We start from the raw sequence: 16,479 nt of genomic DNA, 5'->3' as shown, positions 1-16,479 counted from the left end.
ACAGGGAACTATACTCAATATTCTGTAATAACCTAAATGGGAAAAGAATTTGAGAAAGAATAGATACATGCATATGTATAACTGAATCCCTTTGCTATACACCTGAAACTAACAAAACATTGTAAATCAACTATAGTCTAATATAAAATAAAAATTAAAAAAAATACAAATAGAGTTAGAGACAGGAATAGAAGTTACCTGCACACAGCACCTTTGTGTAGACCATGGGAGGAGGGGCAAGGGGGCAAAACGTTTAAACAGGTTCAATTATAAGAAGAAAATCAGAAGTTACGAAGCAGCATCTCTTACCCTGAAAAATTCCTTAGTGGAGCCAGAGTCTAATGTCCCATAAGCAATTTCTGTTTGCTTAGAAAGATCCTCGGCACTTTCAATGGGAGACACCATCCTCTCTACGGTCAGGAAGGCAGCTAAGTTAGCCGTGTAGGAGGAGATTATGATCAGGGTAAAGAACCACCACACTCCTCCAACAATGCGCCCAGACAGGGATCTGATAACAAGTACGAAATGGATTTGTAAAGTGAAATGAAAGATCTCGTAAGAAAACAAGTTAGCAGTATTATGCAAATACTGACTTATCAGGGAATATTTAACTGTATACTTTCCAACATATCTGCCAGTTGATGAAACTTGAAATTATTAAACCTTCTGGGCAAGGAGTACAGATTTGCTAGATTTGATGAGATAGTCAGGGGCAAAACTTCAGATTCCTGAGATTCTTTCATAGTTACCATGGCCAAATAATCTATGGTATGAAATCTGGTAACAAATAATTTCAAGAAATGTGCAAATAAGCTATCCAGTGCTCATACTACTTTATCCACTCATGACATGAGTAAACAAACAAGGGAATCTAAGATCAACAGCAAAACTCAGAACAATATTGACAAACAAAATCAAATATCAAAAATAAAAGAGTGTGCACCACAGATGTAGCTTTAAGCACTGAAGAAACCCTCCTTTTAATTCAGCCAATGAAGTTCCAAAACCGTCAAAAAAGGTCCAAAGTTTCATTTTGTTTTTGTGTGTGCAAAAACATAGGTTTTAGACATAGTACAAGATAGAAATGGAAAAAATGATACTACAAACAAGTATGACACAAAATATAATTCTTAATGGATACAAATCTGATGCTTCAAGGCATGAACTACTATGACCCTGTTCCTTTGTGCCTCCTGCTTAAGAAAAAAAGAAAACTCAAGGAAAACAAATTAGACATTTAAAAGTTTGTCAAGATATAAATTCCTAGTTTGAAATATAATAAAATAACAATATTTTTATGATTATAAGTTCTTACTTAAAATACTTTTCAAAATCTTAATTGATTCCCAATAATTTACTTTAAACCCTAGGTAGATAAATGTGGATGTGTAGATACAGAAAGAGATATATAGGGTATTATTGGGAACGATTTGGTGGGATGCTACATATAAAGGTATTTGAGTAATATTAACAAACCAATAGAATAACTTTTTCTTTTTTGTTAATAACTTGATTATGTCTAACAAACTTTCTACAGTGAAGAGGCAACACTTCTAAAAATTTAAATCATGAAAATGTGGCAATTTATGACCTAAACTGAACCTCCTGACAATTAATAATAAGAAATACACCTTCTGATGAAACACAGATACTATATCAAATTATTAGGTAATATTTGTAGATTAAACTACTCAAGTAGTCAAGAAAAGGGGTGAAGCTAAAAATAAAGAATTTTTTAGGTAAAAACATCTGCTGCTAAAATAAAAGAGAAAAAGAGAGAAAGCACGCAAAGCAATGATAAAGAAAAATAAGATAATTAAGAGCTTTCACCAGTCTCTAAGAGATGCAAAGAATGAAACAAACATGATAGAATGGAAAAAAGTTAAACATTTTTCATATTCTGAAAACAATATTAAATATATTTTAAATTTGGAGAAACCCTATGTAGACACAGCCACTCTCAAAATGTTCACTATTTATTCCATCACACTGGAAGGTATAATTATATGATATGTATTCTATTTTGAAGAGGGCAGATTCAGTATCTGACTACTCACAGCCCTTAAAACAAAAGTGATTGCATGGTAATTGCTTTTGACACTATACAATGCAGATTTATTTGCAATATGTTTAAGAATCATTTTTATAACTCATTCTGTTCCAGTTGTAGGATAAACACAAGCTAAAGACATAACATTTTTCTCTAATCCAGTGCTTACAGCAGATTTAATTAAATATGCCACTTTATTTAAAGTGTGCAAGATAACTCCCCAAATTTATTTGACTTGTGTATCATTAAAAATAGAAAATTCTTAGGCAATCTATTATTTACTTGTAAGTGTTTTCAAAGGATCAGTTAGTGATTCTGATTGAGTTCCTTAGAAATTTTATGCAGAGGAGCAAATTCAATGTCACGTTTTATGGTGACACACAAAAATGATTTCTCTAATTAAAAACAAAACTTTCATCTCTACGTATCTGCACTAAAAGAGCAAATAAATGCATGTATTCTACCATTTCTTTTTAATCTTTTAAGAATGTAATTTTTAAATCATTTGAATCCTTTAAGGATATTGGGGGGAAAAAAACAGAAGCAAGCCAGAAAATAAGAGTCAACCTTACAACATTTTGCTCTCATAATTCTGTGGTCCTAGTCTTCACAGAACTATAGTTAACAAATTCTAAATTTATTTTCAGGCAATGACCAACTCACTTTAATAAATCATTCTAGATTAAAATTTAAATGTGTTCTATTCGTACAAATAATATAGTTCCATACCATATTTTACTTGGAAAAACATGATAAATATCTTTTAAAATATTTAAGGAGCATCTCTAAAGTGATCTGTGGCTTTCATGCACTATCGTTAATATTTTTTTAGATACTAAGCTGCTCTATTCTTTTCTAAACTAGAGTTACCATCGTTGCATTCTAAAAAAATGACAGTATGGTTCATTTAAAAAATCCTTAAATTTGCCAATATTAGACAGTACATTCAATTGTTAAATGCATAAATACCATAAAGTGAAAGATACATATTCTTAAAAATTTTAATAAAGTGAGTTTTTCTTACATATATATGTATATATACATATATATATTCTGGGGCAAAAAAAGAAGTAAAAATATGCTATCTAAAATTGATATAGCTTACTAGGAAATAAAAATTATTATATGTGAAAGTGTAGTGAGTCATGACTCGTGAATGAAATCATAAGCAAAGAAAAAATGTCATATGTTAGGAAGCAGGATTGTTGAAAATTAGAATGTCAATATGTCACGGTGGACCCTGGAAAAACACAGTTTGTTAAATGTGCCTCATGCTCTAGCTTCTATGTGTCAATATGTTCTTTGCTCCTCGACAAGCACTGAACACCAAAACAATTACCTTCAGAGCCCTGATGCATGAGGAGCAGGGCAGACAAACCCAAGGGTCAATATGTCCTATGTGATAATGAACCCTCATACACTTCTCCTGTTTATTAAAAAGGCAGAGCATAGTTTGTGGAACCCTAGGATAATTGCTCTACATCTCAGGACTACAGTAACATCATACTTCAGGGGCCTTCTTATCAAAGATGAATCGCTTCATTATTACTTATGAACCAGAATGTTCTCTGAGATTCCAATCTGATTAGTATTTTTCTCCTTCATCATTAGAAAATGTATTAATGTCTTTAACTTGAATCAGATAAACTATAGAGATGAAACTATGAATCTTACATATTTTGTCAGAGGTCATCATAATTATATATGTTATATATAATAGGAATTATTATATATATTATATATTAAACATATATCTATATATGAAAGGCAAATACCACTGGTATAGTTCTAATTCAGTGCAGTTCCATAGAGAAGCCACAGGGAATCTGATATATCTTACAGGGAATTTGAGGGAATTTGATATATCTTACAGGGAATTTGAGGGAATTTGATATATCTTACAGGGAATTTGAGGGAATTAAGATTGTTCCATATCGTTCATAAAAACGTGCCCTACTATCTGAGAGGTAAGTCGTAATTTCTGCATACGTGACACATTCCTTTATCTCACTGGGTGAGTATACAAAAAAAAATTGCAAAAGATACAAAATTTTGAGCTTCACATAGAGTTTTTTGAAATTAATCACTTCTTATCCCCAAAGTGCTCAAAAACTACCAATAATGAAATAGTATTTAAAAAGCCACTGCCTCTGCTAGTTATTAAGATATCCATAGAATCAAAGGAGGGTAATTGAGCCCAAATTAAAATGTGCCAGTAGATCAATAATCATTTAGGCTTCAAATGTGAAAGCAATCACATTAGAAAAAGTATGATTTATTCCTCTGAAGAACCGGATATGGCTATCATTCTTATTCATGTATGTAACATGAACAAAGGCAACGTGTTTTGTGATATATTTATTATATTTAGGTGTTATAGGGCAGGAACTAAAATATAATAATGAAAATAGAGGTGTATGAATTTATTCCATCCTGTGTATTACTATTTAATATGGCACAAGCATTTGTAATAATCAGACGTCATTATTACCCAGCTAAATATTTCTAGATACTTGGAAAATATACATTTTTTTAACCCAGCAACCTAACCTTTAAAAAAAACAAATTTTATAAATATCTCGCCCATATCATTTCCGTGAGCTAATAATGGAAAAAGAGAGAGAGAGAGAGAGAGATGAGACGTGTGCAAATGAAGTTTTGCCGCTTTTGTAGTTAGTAAGTAATGTTGCCCATCTTCCCATATACAGGTCTGTGGATCAACACACACAGATGACTGTAAAATGAGAATATGCAGCAAAAACACGGTACCCCTCCAAGAAGGCATGGAATGATAGGAACCTTATGCATTTTATAGCCTCTCCATGGTGTGTATAATTTCACCAGGGAAATATAAGATCAATATTCGAAGAACATTGCTCAAATATTTCACAGGCTTACGCCGATGGTAAGAGACTGTCCTTACGAGTCTTAGACTGCCTGGACAGGTAGTCGGCGGCTGCTAACTTCTTTACAGTGAATTCATAAACACCATGAATGTCCACTCGAGACCTAAAATGCACAAAGTTGAAGCAGGCGAGTAACCAACCTTGGCGAAATATCGCATCCTTGCTGCATAAAGGCACCCAAGGAAAACCAGAGACTATTAAAAATCCCAAATTCATTAGTTGATTCACTACTTTGTGTTTCTCTTCCATCTTCAAACTCCTCAGTGTGCCACTCGTAGGGGCTAAATCTGCTGACCAGGAATAAAACTACACTGACCCCAATGTAGGCAAAAACAATGCACATCCAGATCTCATAGGCTAAAGGATCAAGAAATGAAAACACTCCTGGTTTGGACTTCTGAGGCTTCTTGATCATGATAGATATCCCGAGGCTCATAAAGGGCTTTGAGAAATCGATCACCTCCTCTCTCACAAGGGTGATGGTTAATGGAGCAATTGCAATATCAGCTTTCTGTAAGGGAAACAAAGGAAAGTAATAGCACCAGGAGTCACGGTCAGAAAGGAATCGTGGTTATGTTACCGGATCAAAGGGAAGGGAAGGAAATCATGGAAATGGGAATAATTACTTCCCTGGTGGAATCCCAGGGAAGAATAAACAGAAGAAAAGCAATTTCTTCCCTAAATATGCCTCCTTTTTATAAATACAGAGTACACCCTTCTGGCTTGATTATAATAATTACATCTGCCTCTATGTTTTTGCAATCTTTGAACAGTGCATATGGCCTATAGGCTTCAAGACAGATAAAATGCCTGTCTCCATCTGCATGCTTGCTTCTGAGTTCATCCTTCATCTCCAAATGTTCACAAAGAAATAAGACAGTATTCCTAGATTAATGTGGGAAACCGACAACCTCAGACATTGGTGCTTTGCATGGAAGGTGAGCATTCTCTCTACAAGAGTCTGAGCATAATGACTTTATCTTTGAGAAGAGCGGTACTTACCCCGTATACAAGTTCTCCAACCATCCCATTCCAAATTTTCGTGTCTGCATCCCTGGCCCCATACTTGCCATCCCCAACAATGGTCAACTTGTACTTGAACCCACAATGCTTGGCAATTTCTGCAGCCAAGTCAACACAGTAGCCCTCGTAGCGCTCATTGCCTTCAAGCATTTCATGGTTTTTCTTCATCATAACATATGGAGATTCCTATATGGAGAGAAAGTGCTCTAGTTGATCAAAACCGCTGTGTTAATGATTTACTCTCTTCAACTCAAATCTTTTGGTTTAACTATGACCTGTTAGTCAGAGACACTGTAGAATAACAGATAGTGGAAAACAGAAGTGGGAAAAAATTAAGCATAACACTTCTGAACAAGGGTCCTCATACAGCTTTCATTATATTTCATGAATATGGCTTGCACCTGGCCATACCAAAGTAAACAGGAGACTCATACGCACAACCTGTTAGTATGTCCCCTTGTCATGTTTGTAATCCTAGCATTTAGAGAGGAATAATGTGGTTCAACATCTGTCTTATTCAACTCTGGATTCACCACTCTCTTATTCTAAGTTAGGGCTACCCTGACTCCAAAGAGCCAGCATCCACCCAAAACCCTGTGTTGCTATTCATTGGAGGATAAGGTCCATAGCCAGTGATGTGCAGACTGAAAGAGTTGTTGCCATGGTGATGTATGGATTCTATCCTCTCAGACTTGAGATCTCACTTCCTCTGTGAGATAGAATACCCTAGAATTATGCTACACTGATAGCTAGAGAGTAGAATCCCCCTGTGAACATCGTAAAGAGGAAGCATGAAAGCATGACTCAACACCAGCTCCATTTTCTCCACTGGAAAGTGGCACTAAGGATATTTGGGGCTCAGTGAGATAGTCCCTCTCAGGGGCATGATTAAGGCAAAAGTCCTCAAATGTCTAGCTTACATTTATTAAGACTTTTCCAAGAGCCACAGATGTTCTTATTCAAATCCCTTATTAACCTAACTATATTTTCTTCTCAATCTTGTTGCCATAATGAATTCCACAACTTCACCACATCACAGCTTAGCAAAACAAAATAAGACTTTTGCCACAAAATCATGTATTTCCTCTATTTCATTTCACCAACAGTTTCTAGTGATGATCTACATCTCCTGTCCATCTATCCAGAGCCTCAACGTTCAAGATCCAGTTCAATGTTGTCTCATCCATCCAGTACACATTTACTCAGCACTAGCTGTGTGCCAACTACTGTGTTGAAACTTGGGGGTAAAAAGAAGGGAGATCACCCTTGTCTTCCAGGAGTTCATGTTTCCATATGAAGATAGAGAAATTGGCCACATTATTAAACTGTGTAACAAATGTCAGGACAGAATGGACCCAGAATCGTGTGGTAGTGGAAAGGTTAAACACTGGAGGAATATGAGGAAGTCTCTTCCAGGCTTGCCCCAGGTGTTCACCGATGTAAGCACCGGGTTATGAATTATCTATGAAGCTGAAGTCCAGTCTTGAAGAGGATAAGAAGTATTTTGAAGGCTCTAGCTCGTATTTGTGAGTGCTTTTGACAGAATAAGTATGCAGTGAATGACTAAACATTCAAAAGCATCACCGTATCAGTTATTGTCCTAAAATACAAGCAGCAATTCTAATTGACAAGTATTCTTCTTAAGAAAAAATAATGTAAAACAGAGGCATATGTAGCTAATTACCAAAATTGTAGTGACAACAACAGTCTTATTCTCAAGCCCAGAAGTATCATTTCCAGAAGGGAGTTCCGTGAGGGTAACAACCATTTTGTCCACTTCGCTCCAGTATCCGATCTGAAAAAGGGTACAGAAGGTGGGTACCTGGACATATGACCTTTCTATAGATAAAGCACTGAGTTATTTTCAAACCTATATTTGAATCTGAAATCACACTTCCATTACCTAGGCTTTTTCTAAACAGAGATGTATCCTTTATGCATGTGAATCTAATAGGAATAGAAAGACTATAAAAACAAACAAAAAACAATTCTTAAAAACCTCATGTTCACTTTTCATATTCTCCAAGGGTAATTTTTGTGGGAGTGATCATAGAGAAACATAAACAAAATCCAAACAATGGCATTCTAGCCATAACAGAAGAAAGAAATCTGGAATTGAACAATTACATTTACATTTGCACCAGATATGTTTGGTCTCCTGAACCATAATCTTTCAGCAATAGTTCTTTTTCATCTCATTAAACTCTTTTTCTATCTCTGTCTAAAAAAAAGTCTAATGGTTTTATTTATATTTTAAAATTACATTTCAGTGTTACCAGAAATAAAAAGATTTTATTTAGAAAAAAATATTATAAAATATATGTTTCTGGAAGTTGTTGAATCCTTCTATGTGAATACAAGTCTCCAAGACTCTGGAAGATGAGGTGATGGGTTTGCTAACTCACCGCCTCACACAGAAAGAATGCCTTCAATTCACTAATGATTTACCTTCCGGGGCCCATTCGTTTTCAGCTCCATGATGTTAATTGTATAATTTATTCTTTTTCCATTCTGGTCAAACTTGATATTTCCTGAGAGACCTTCAACCTGCACCTAATGAGGAAATGGGAAAGGAGCACAATTATAAATTCACTTCCACCAGAAACAGACTGGTTGACCACATAACTCTCCCGGGACGCAAGTCAAGAAAATGACACTTATTAGGTTTCTTCTTCCCCTTCAAGCTACCTTTGTGTAGTTAGGAAATAACATCCCCTCTTTAAAAATCAGAAGGGACAAAACAAGAATGACTGAGCAGGAAAAAACCAGTGGCCATCGTTGTCACATTACAATCATTTTGAGTGACTAACCTGTTTGAGGGCCCTTTCTATTTCTACACCTTGTCCCCAGGGCACCGCTGGGTTTGCCAGACAGTCTCCTGCATTCCCTCTCCGGGAGATTTCAATTCTCTGCTTCCGCAGATTTCGAAAAGCTTCGGTCATCACTTGAACGGCGTCGTAGGTCAAAGCAGAAGTGTACTGAAAAGTATCACACACATTTCATAAGAATGGAAGAAAATGCAGAGACTCACTGTGCACTAGCCATCAAGATTCCGGTTGCCCACCACACATACTATATTAGAGTCCAAGAATTTAGTCCAGAATCCAATTTTTATCTGTAGAAACCGAAGAATCTAAGAGGAGTAGTATGGAGTACTGAAACAATGAACTGTGCCCTTGATTCTAAATATTGTCAATTATGTTAACATCTCATTTATTTCAGGTGAGATCTTTCATAATAATTTTGTTGATGTTTTCATTTTTGTTTTTGTTTTTCTAACTGGTTTCTCATTAGAGCATCACTACATGGCCTGATCTGGTGATACAGGAAATTATGAAATTAACAAATCAATATTCCTGCACTGTCTAATGACAGATTCATCTGGCAATATGGAAAGAACACTGATTATTTTTCAGATGTTTAATTTCTAATTCTGCCGTAGTTATGCTTACATAGATCTGCAGTGATCTTTTGAGTGTTTCATTTTAAACTTCTCCAGGTGACTATGATATTCAATTAGAAGAACCATTATGTCCCCTCACGCTTCAATAATCTATGATAATATTGGTTCCAAGTTTATGGTATTCAGATTCCAGTGGAGCAGCAGAATTATTTTAGGAGCTGGGGGCCAAGCAGAAAAAAAAAAAAAAAAAAAACTACTACATGTGTACTAAGCGTCGTCAGGGTCTGGATGAGTATTACTAGGGCATGTGTATGCACTGCCATCTATCTAAGTATGATGCTGCTGTCAGGAATGATAAATCACATTTTAACATAAAGGTTTAATGACTGCTGAGGAAATTTCTGTTATTCAGTATTTTTCAATCTTTAGGTAACAAAAGTACAGTGAAGTTGGGGGGGAAATGCAGTATCATACTGATTTTGTGACACTCTAAAATTCTTAACCACAAATCCAAAATGGGTACTCAGCATTTGCAAACAACCCTCCTCTTTCTTCAGTAACTTGGTTTTTCCACTCTCAAAAGTGACTATACCTTCTTTTTATCTTGTCTATCCACTTGTCTTTCTCTGGTTTCCTGATGATTACCTTGCCTTCCCACCTATCTAGCAAATCTCCTACGAGAGAGAAAGAAAGAAAGAAAAAGAAAGAAAGAAAGAAAGAAAGAAAGAAAGAAAGAAAGAAAGAAAGAAAGAAAGAAAGAAGAAAAAGAAAGAAAAAGAAAGAAAGAAAGAGAGAAAGAAAGAAAAAGAAGTAGGTAGGTAGATTTGCTAGGTAAGTGGACGATGATGATGATAAATGAATGGATGGATGGATAGATAGGTAGATAGATGGATTAGATATAATAACTGTTTCTTAGGTCCATATGCGTTCCAATTTTTACCATTTTTTTTGTGTGTTTCCTTCACAGGAACGTTTGTTAAGAGAAATTTTCTAAATTTTCCATTTCACATCACAATCCTTACTCCCTCTAAGTGATCTCATTCAGTCCATGGCTTTAAATTGCATCCATACACTCAATCATGACTTCCTCAGTACTGCCCTTCCTGCTCAGCCCAACCCTGGTCACTCTCCTTCACGCGACCTTGTTTATTTCCTTCATAATCTCTACCAGCATCTGAGTATCTTCTTCATGTATTTTGTGTCTACTTCATCTTTCCTCCCCACTAGTATAGTTACTCTAGGAAAGCAAAAAACTTATCTGTCACTGCTGAATTCTCAGAGACAAGGGCACGGTCTGGTACACTGAAGAGACTTAATCGCAAGGAAGGAAGGAAGAAAAGAAGGAAGGAAGAAAAGGAAGGAAGGAACAAATGCAGGCCAGAGATCTTGATATGAATTCTATCTTTATGAGACTCACATTCCCTCCCAGTTCAGTGAAAAGATATATAAACAGACAATTGCAATATACCATTAGAGTGTTATAAATATGTCCAATTGCGGATAGATGCCAGTCTTGTTTCTTTTTTAATATTAGAGATGTTACAATAAAGCAAATGATAAAGGAATATATGTGGTATGAATTATCCTCTCCCTGAATCCAGAAATTGTTTGACTTCATATTTTTAATGCTAAAAATGGTAGTGCGAAGTTATCACTTTATCTTTGCATGAATTAGTTTAGTTGAATCAATTTCATTTTGTCACATGAATGAATCAAATTTGATGGGAATGTTGGTAGGAAGAAAGAAGAGAAAGAAAATGATTTTGACCCTGCAGGACTGTGATTGATGCTGTTAACTGTGATAAGATAGTCACATTTACCACTAAATTGTCTTAAGCAATGTCACTGCAGGCCTATGCATGAGTCCTTCTTGACAAATCTAGATTATCTCCTAGATGGCTGTGCTTGAGTTTCCTGGAAATCACCTCTACTAGATGGATCTAAATAAAACCTATCACTATTTTTCCCAAAATTTGCAACCTCCTCCTTCAAATTGTACACAAGAACCTAAAAAAATATACTGTGTTACAGATCCATTTAGGCAATTTATATTCCTGGATTGAAACTATAATTTCTGGGAACCTGTCCTAAGAAAATATTCTCAAATACAGAGAATTTTCATTCAAGGATGTTAATTTCAGTATAATTTGTAATGTGCAAAAATTAGAAGGAACCTAAACTTCTGAGAGTAAAAAAATGTTTAAAAACTATGCTTTCTGCCATGTGAAAGTACTATGCAACCATTAAAAAGTTCTACTAATAAAGGTTATATAACAATTTGAATAATGCTAGCTATAAGGTAAGTGAAAAACAGTATTACAACTAATTTTTTTCAACAAAAAATGAGACTAATGAAAAATGGTTATATGTTTTCAAAAAAAAAAGGAAAGAAAAATAAAATAGTTCGAATAACAGGGAGGAAACATACATGATGATATTTCTTTTCCAAGTATTCTACAATATCCATATACCATTAAAAAAAACTGTATTGTATCAAACTCATTGTTTTAAATCATATCTACTTAAGAAAAGACTTCTTGGAGAAATAGAAATATCATGTCAGCTTTTATCTGCCTCACTTATATGTTTGTTTCTACTCTCCTAGAGGAAAAGAATTGATGAATTCACTTTCTTATACAGCAATCCATCCATTGCTAATTTAATTCTTGTGATGAAGTTTAGGTCACTGAATCAGAAACAGAAACTAGTATTGCAGTTTTTATTCATGGTTTGTTATGATCATAGTTAAAAGGGAAACTCTTCCTTGAGTCACTCTGCTCACATTACTATGAGAAATCTATAAAACCATCTGCTAAATGTTTCAGAGGTCTATAAATGTTGGTGAACTACATTAAAAAATAAGACGAGGTTGAGTGAACTAAAAGCATTTAAGTCCACTCACCATGCTATCATTATGATTCAGGGCATGAGCGCATGAAGAAGAAAAATCCTTCCAACTTTTTTCAAATGTTCAAACCTAACCAAGTCTCAAGCCTATTATCACTGTAAATTAAAAGTCACAATCATAGACATGCAATTCGGGGCTGAGAGAAAATCAACAGCCTCTGTATCCTGAGCTCCTTCTTGCTTATGTTCTGCATATGTGGCTCATTTATTTTTCTCAACAAATATGCTCGCATTTTTGATTGGATAGTTAAATATTTCAGCTTGATTCTACCATTCACTAAACTAGATGTAAATTAATTTGAAGTCAACATGACAGTGATGTTATGATCTCCTTCTTGGAAAACAAATGCATCATCTCTGCCCTGATGTTTATCTGTGAAATCTCTCAGCTGAGTTGGGAATTATATCTCAGTGAGGGGCCATTATGTTCTGCGGTGTAATGCCACAATCGCTCCTATCCATACTTGAAGAAGAAATCTGGGAAAACATTTTTATGGCCCATTTTCCAAATGCTCTTTCATTCCATTTTAAATGTATCTTTATGGAGACTTATTTTTCAAATGTAAAATGAAATATGAACTTTAAACATGTTTGTTATGCCCAATGGTCATCAGATATTAATAATACATTACTATAATCACTGATACCAGAAAAGGGTAGTCTTACAGCCAAAAAAAAGAAAAAAAAAGAATAGATGAAAAGAAAGTCTATATGTATTTAAAATTTAATGAATACAGAAATAGTGTATAATATGAAATTTTATGGGTCTTCATATAATAGCACCTTTCCTGAAACATATGTTATCTGCATGGTGCTAAGATAGAAGAAATAAATGCCATTCAACAAGGAAGTACTAGGCTTCAGTATTATGAAAGTGTTACAAAATTTCCTATCAATGGCCACTTTCCAAATATTCCTTGACACTTGAAATTGAACTGAGTATAGTTTAGGAAGCATGGAAAACAGCATCTTCTGATCTCTATCAGGGCCCCCTCAAGCCCTGATTTTACCATTTACTTCTCTGTTGCCTCAAGCAAGTTAACTAGAGCATCAGTGTCCAAAGTTCCTTATCAATGAGATAAGAGGAACATGCCTATTCTGTGTCATGATAGAATTAGAAAGGTAAGTGAGGGAAAACAGAAGAATACATGTTGACCTAGTTCTCTATGTGCCAAACCTGAGCTGGATAGTTTCCTAGTAAGTTCTTTAAAAAAAAAAGCACAAAAACTCTATGCAACAAATATTTTTATTCCAATCGTATAGGTGAAGATTGCAAGTTTTCAAGTTACATTTTGCTCTGTGTCACAAAAACATGTGACAAAGGTGGAATTTGAATCCAGATCTCTGCATTTCTGAGGTAATGGGGGTAACCAACTGTCCTGGTTTGCCTAGGCTTGTCCCACTTTTGGATCACAAAACTTGGAGTCCCAGGCACACTGGCACTGTTAGTCCCCTTATTTGGAAAATTTCACATGAAATGACTAAAGTTATAGGAAAGCAGAACCCAGATGTGTTGTAAAATGTGCTAAAAATGCAAGTTACTGACCAGCATGTTTAGCTTCTTTTTTCCTTTTATTACTATCTATTTTGGTACAAAACTAGCATGTTTTTACAATGTTTTGAAAACTACCATCCTGATCTATAAGAGTCTCTGATCCAATAAGTTCAGAAAATGATTTTCACATTGGCATATTAAAGGCACTGAGAAATCCTGCGGTAACATCTCCAGTTTAACTTTGGTTAGCATTGCTGAAAATAATTACCATTTAATTTTTTTCCTTAACATCAATCACTTTTCATAAAAATAGCATTTGTGTAACATACTTAGAGGCTGTCAGAAGTTTTACAGTCTGATAAATTTTACACACTCATTTTTAAAATAGCATCAACTATTTAGTTAAAATTATTATAAACTGAATGACATCTCAGAGAATTTTACACAATATAGTCATTCTCAGTTTCTTCATTACAAAATTATCAAAACAGTCAAAGTAATAAGCTCTAGCAAAAATAATTAAGCTTATAAGAAAATTTTTAGAATTTTTTTAAGATTTTTGGCAATAGCCTAGAATCAACTAAAGTCATAGAAAAGAAAAACGTTATTATGAAATACATTATAAACTTAAAATTATTCATTTCTCTTAATTTCAAATCCAGTTGAAGTCTACCCTCTGGAAAAGAGTTTTCTGTGGTAAGGTCATCTTTAATTTTCTCTACAGCCTTTCAAAACATGATCTTTGTAGACTCACTGCATAAAATCAAAAAATCTTCATTAAGACTCAACATCACTCAACGTCACTAATTATTAGAGAAATGCAAATCAAAACTACAGCAAAGTATCACCTCATACAGCTTAGAATGGGCATCATCAGAAAATCTACAAATAGTAAATGCTGGAGAGGGTGTGGAGAAAAGGGAACCCTCTGTAACTGTTGGTGGGAATGTACATTGATACAGCCACTATGGAGAACAGTACAGAGGTTCCTTAAAAAACTGAAAATAGAGTTACCATATGACCCAGCAATCCCACTCCTGGGCACATACTCTGGGAAAACCATAATTCAAAAAGACACATGCACCCCAGTGTTCACTGCAACACTATTTGCAATAGCCAGGTCATAGAAGCAACCGAAATGTCTATCGACAGATGAATGGATGAAGAAGATGTGGTACATGTATACAATGCAATATTACTCAGCCATAAAAAGAAATGAAAGTGGGTCATTTGTAGAGACATGGATAGACCTAGAGACTGTCATACAGAGTGAAGTAAGTCAGAAAGAGAAAAACAAATATCGTATATTAACTTATATATGTGGAATCTAGAAATATGGTACAGATGAACAGGTTGGCAAAGCAGAAATAGAGACACAGATATAGAGAACAAACACATGGACACTAATGGGGGAAAGTGGGGGGGTAGGGGGGAGGTTGGGATGGGATGAATTGGGACACTGGGATTGCCATATATACGTTAATATGTATAAAACAGATGACTAATAAGAAAAAAATCAATTTGTACACTTTAAATATATGCAGTTTATTGTATGTCAAAAAAAAAAAAAAATACAGCTGTGCTTTCCCCTTAAAAAAAAGAAGACAACATCACTGGAGCAACAGGAACTCTCACTCATTGTCAGTGGAAATGGAAAATAGTGCAGCTAGTTTGGGAGATAGGTCATTTCTTACAAAACTAAACATACTCTTACCATATGATCAAGCAATTACACTCTTTGGTGTTTATCCAAAGGAATTGAAACCATATGTCTGCTCGAAAACCACCACACATGTTCACAGCAGCTTTATTTGCAATTGCCATAACTTGGAACAAACCAACCAAGATGCTCTTCAATAAATGAGTGCATAAATGATTTGGGGTCAATGCAGACAATGGAATATCATCAGAGCTAAAAAGGAGTGAGCTACCAAGCAACAGAAAGAGGGAGGAACTTTAAATGCATATTACTCAGTGAAATAAGCCAATCAGAAAAGGCTACGTACTATATGATTCCAACTATATGACCTTCTGGAAAAAACAAAGCTATGGAGACAGTAAGAGATCAGTCAGTGGTTTCCAGGTATTGGGGTTGGAGGAGGGATGAACAGGTGGAAGGCAGGGGATTTTTAGTGCAGTGAAAATGCTCTGTATGAAACTATAATAATGAAAGTATGTTATTATCCATTTGTTCAAACCCATAGAATGTACAACACCAAGAGTGAACAGCAATGTAAACTATGGACCTTGGGTAATTATCATGTGTCAATGTAGACCCAGCATCAGGACATATCATGCTGGTGAGTGAAGTTGATATTGGAGGAGGCTGTGCATTTGTAGGAACAGGAGTATTTGGGGGCTTTCTGTACTTTCTGCTCAATTTTGCTGTCACCCTAAACCTGCTCTAAAAAATAAAGTCTTAATTAGAAAACTAATAAAGACTCAACATCTTTAGCAAGCATACAAACGGTACCACATTTCCAGGGGTAAACAGACAGCTCCACTGGCAAGAAACCAAAGTTAACAAACTTTTTATTTTTATTCCCTATGAATAATAAAAATAATTTTTAATCTAGTGGGAAGAAAGACTCTTGAATGTACAAAGAGTAGGTTAAAAAACAACACATCTCTGCCTAAATTAGCCAGATTGGCTATTGACTCCAACTGAAAAATCTTTCTTAAGGACTAAGACTTT

General features: G+C 35.0%; 1 protein-coding gene across 1 annotated transcript in view; it reads right to left on the bottom strand.

The window, feature by feature from the left end:
* The window catches only part of GRIA2 (glutamate ionotropic receptor AMPA type subunit 2), a 155,947-nt gene that overhangs the window by 30,684 nt on the left and 108,784 nt on the right, over positions 1-16,479 (bottom strand). The window contains exons 7-12 of the mRNA XM_057726733.1: positions 8,790-8,957; positions 8,428-8,532; positions 7,664-7,774; positions 5,959-6,165; positions 5,097-5,467; positions 310-508 (exon numbers count right to left, since the gene is read on the bottom strand). Coding sequence (XP_057582716.1) covers positions 310-508; positions 5,097-5,467; positions 5,959-6,165; positions 7,664-7,774; positions 8,428-8,532; positions 8,790-8,957 — 1,161 coding nt within the window. The remainder of the gene's footprint in view (positions 1-309; positions 509-5,096; positions 5,468-5,958; positions 6,166-7,663; positions 7,775-8,427; positions 8,533-8,789; positions 8,958-16,479) is intronic.

This window comes from Hippopotamus amphibius, chromosome 3 (genome assembly GCF_030028045.1).
Source record: "Hippopotamus amphibius kiboko isolate mHipAmp2 chromosome 3, mHipAmp2.hap2, whole genome shotgun sequence".
Classification (NCBI taxonomy): Eukaryota; Metazoa; Chordata; class Mammalia; order Artiodactyla; family Hippopotamidae; genus Hippopotamus; species Hippopotamus amphibius.
Note: the sequence above shows the minus strand (reverse complement) of the source record. Positions and strands in the feature narration are given on the sequence as shown.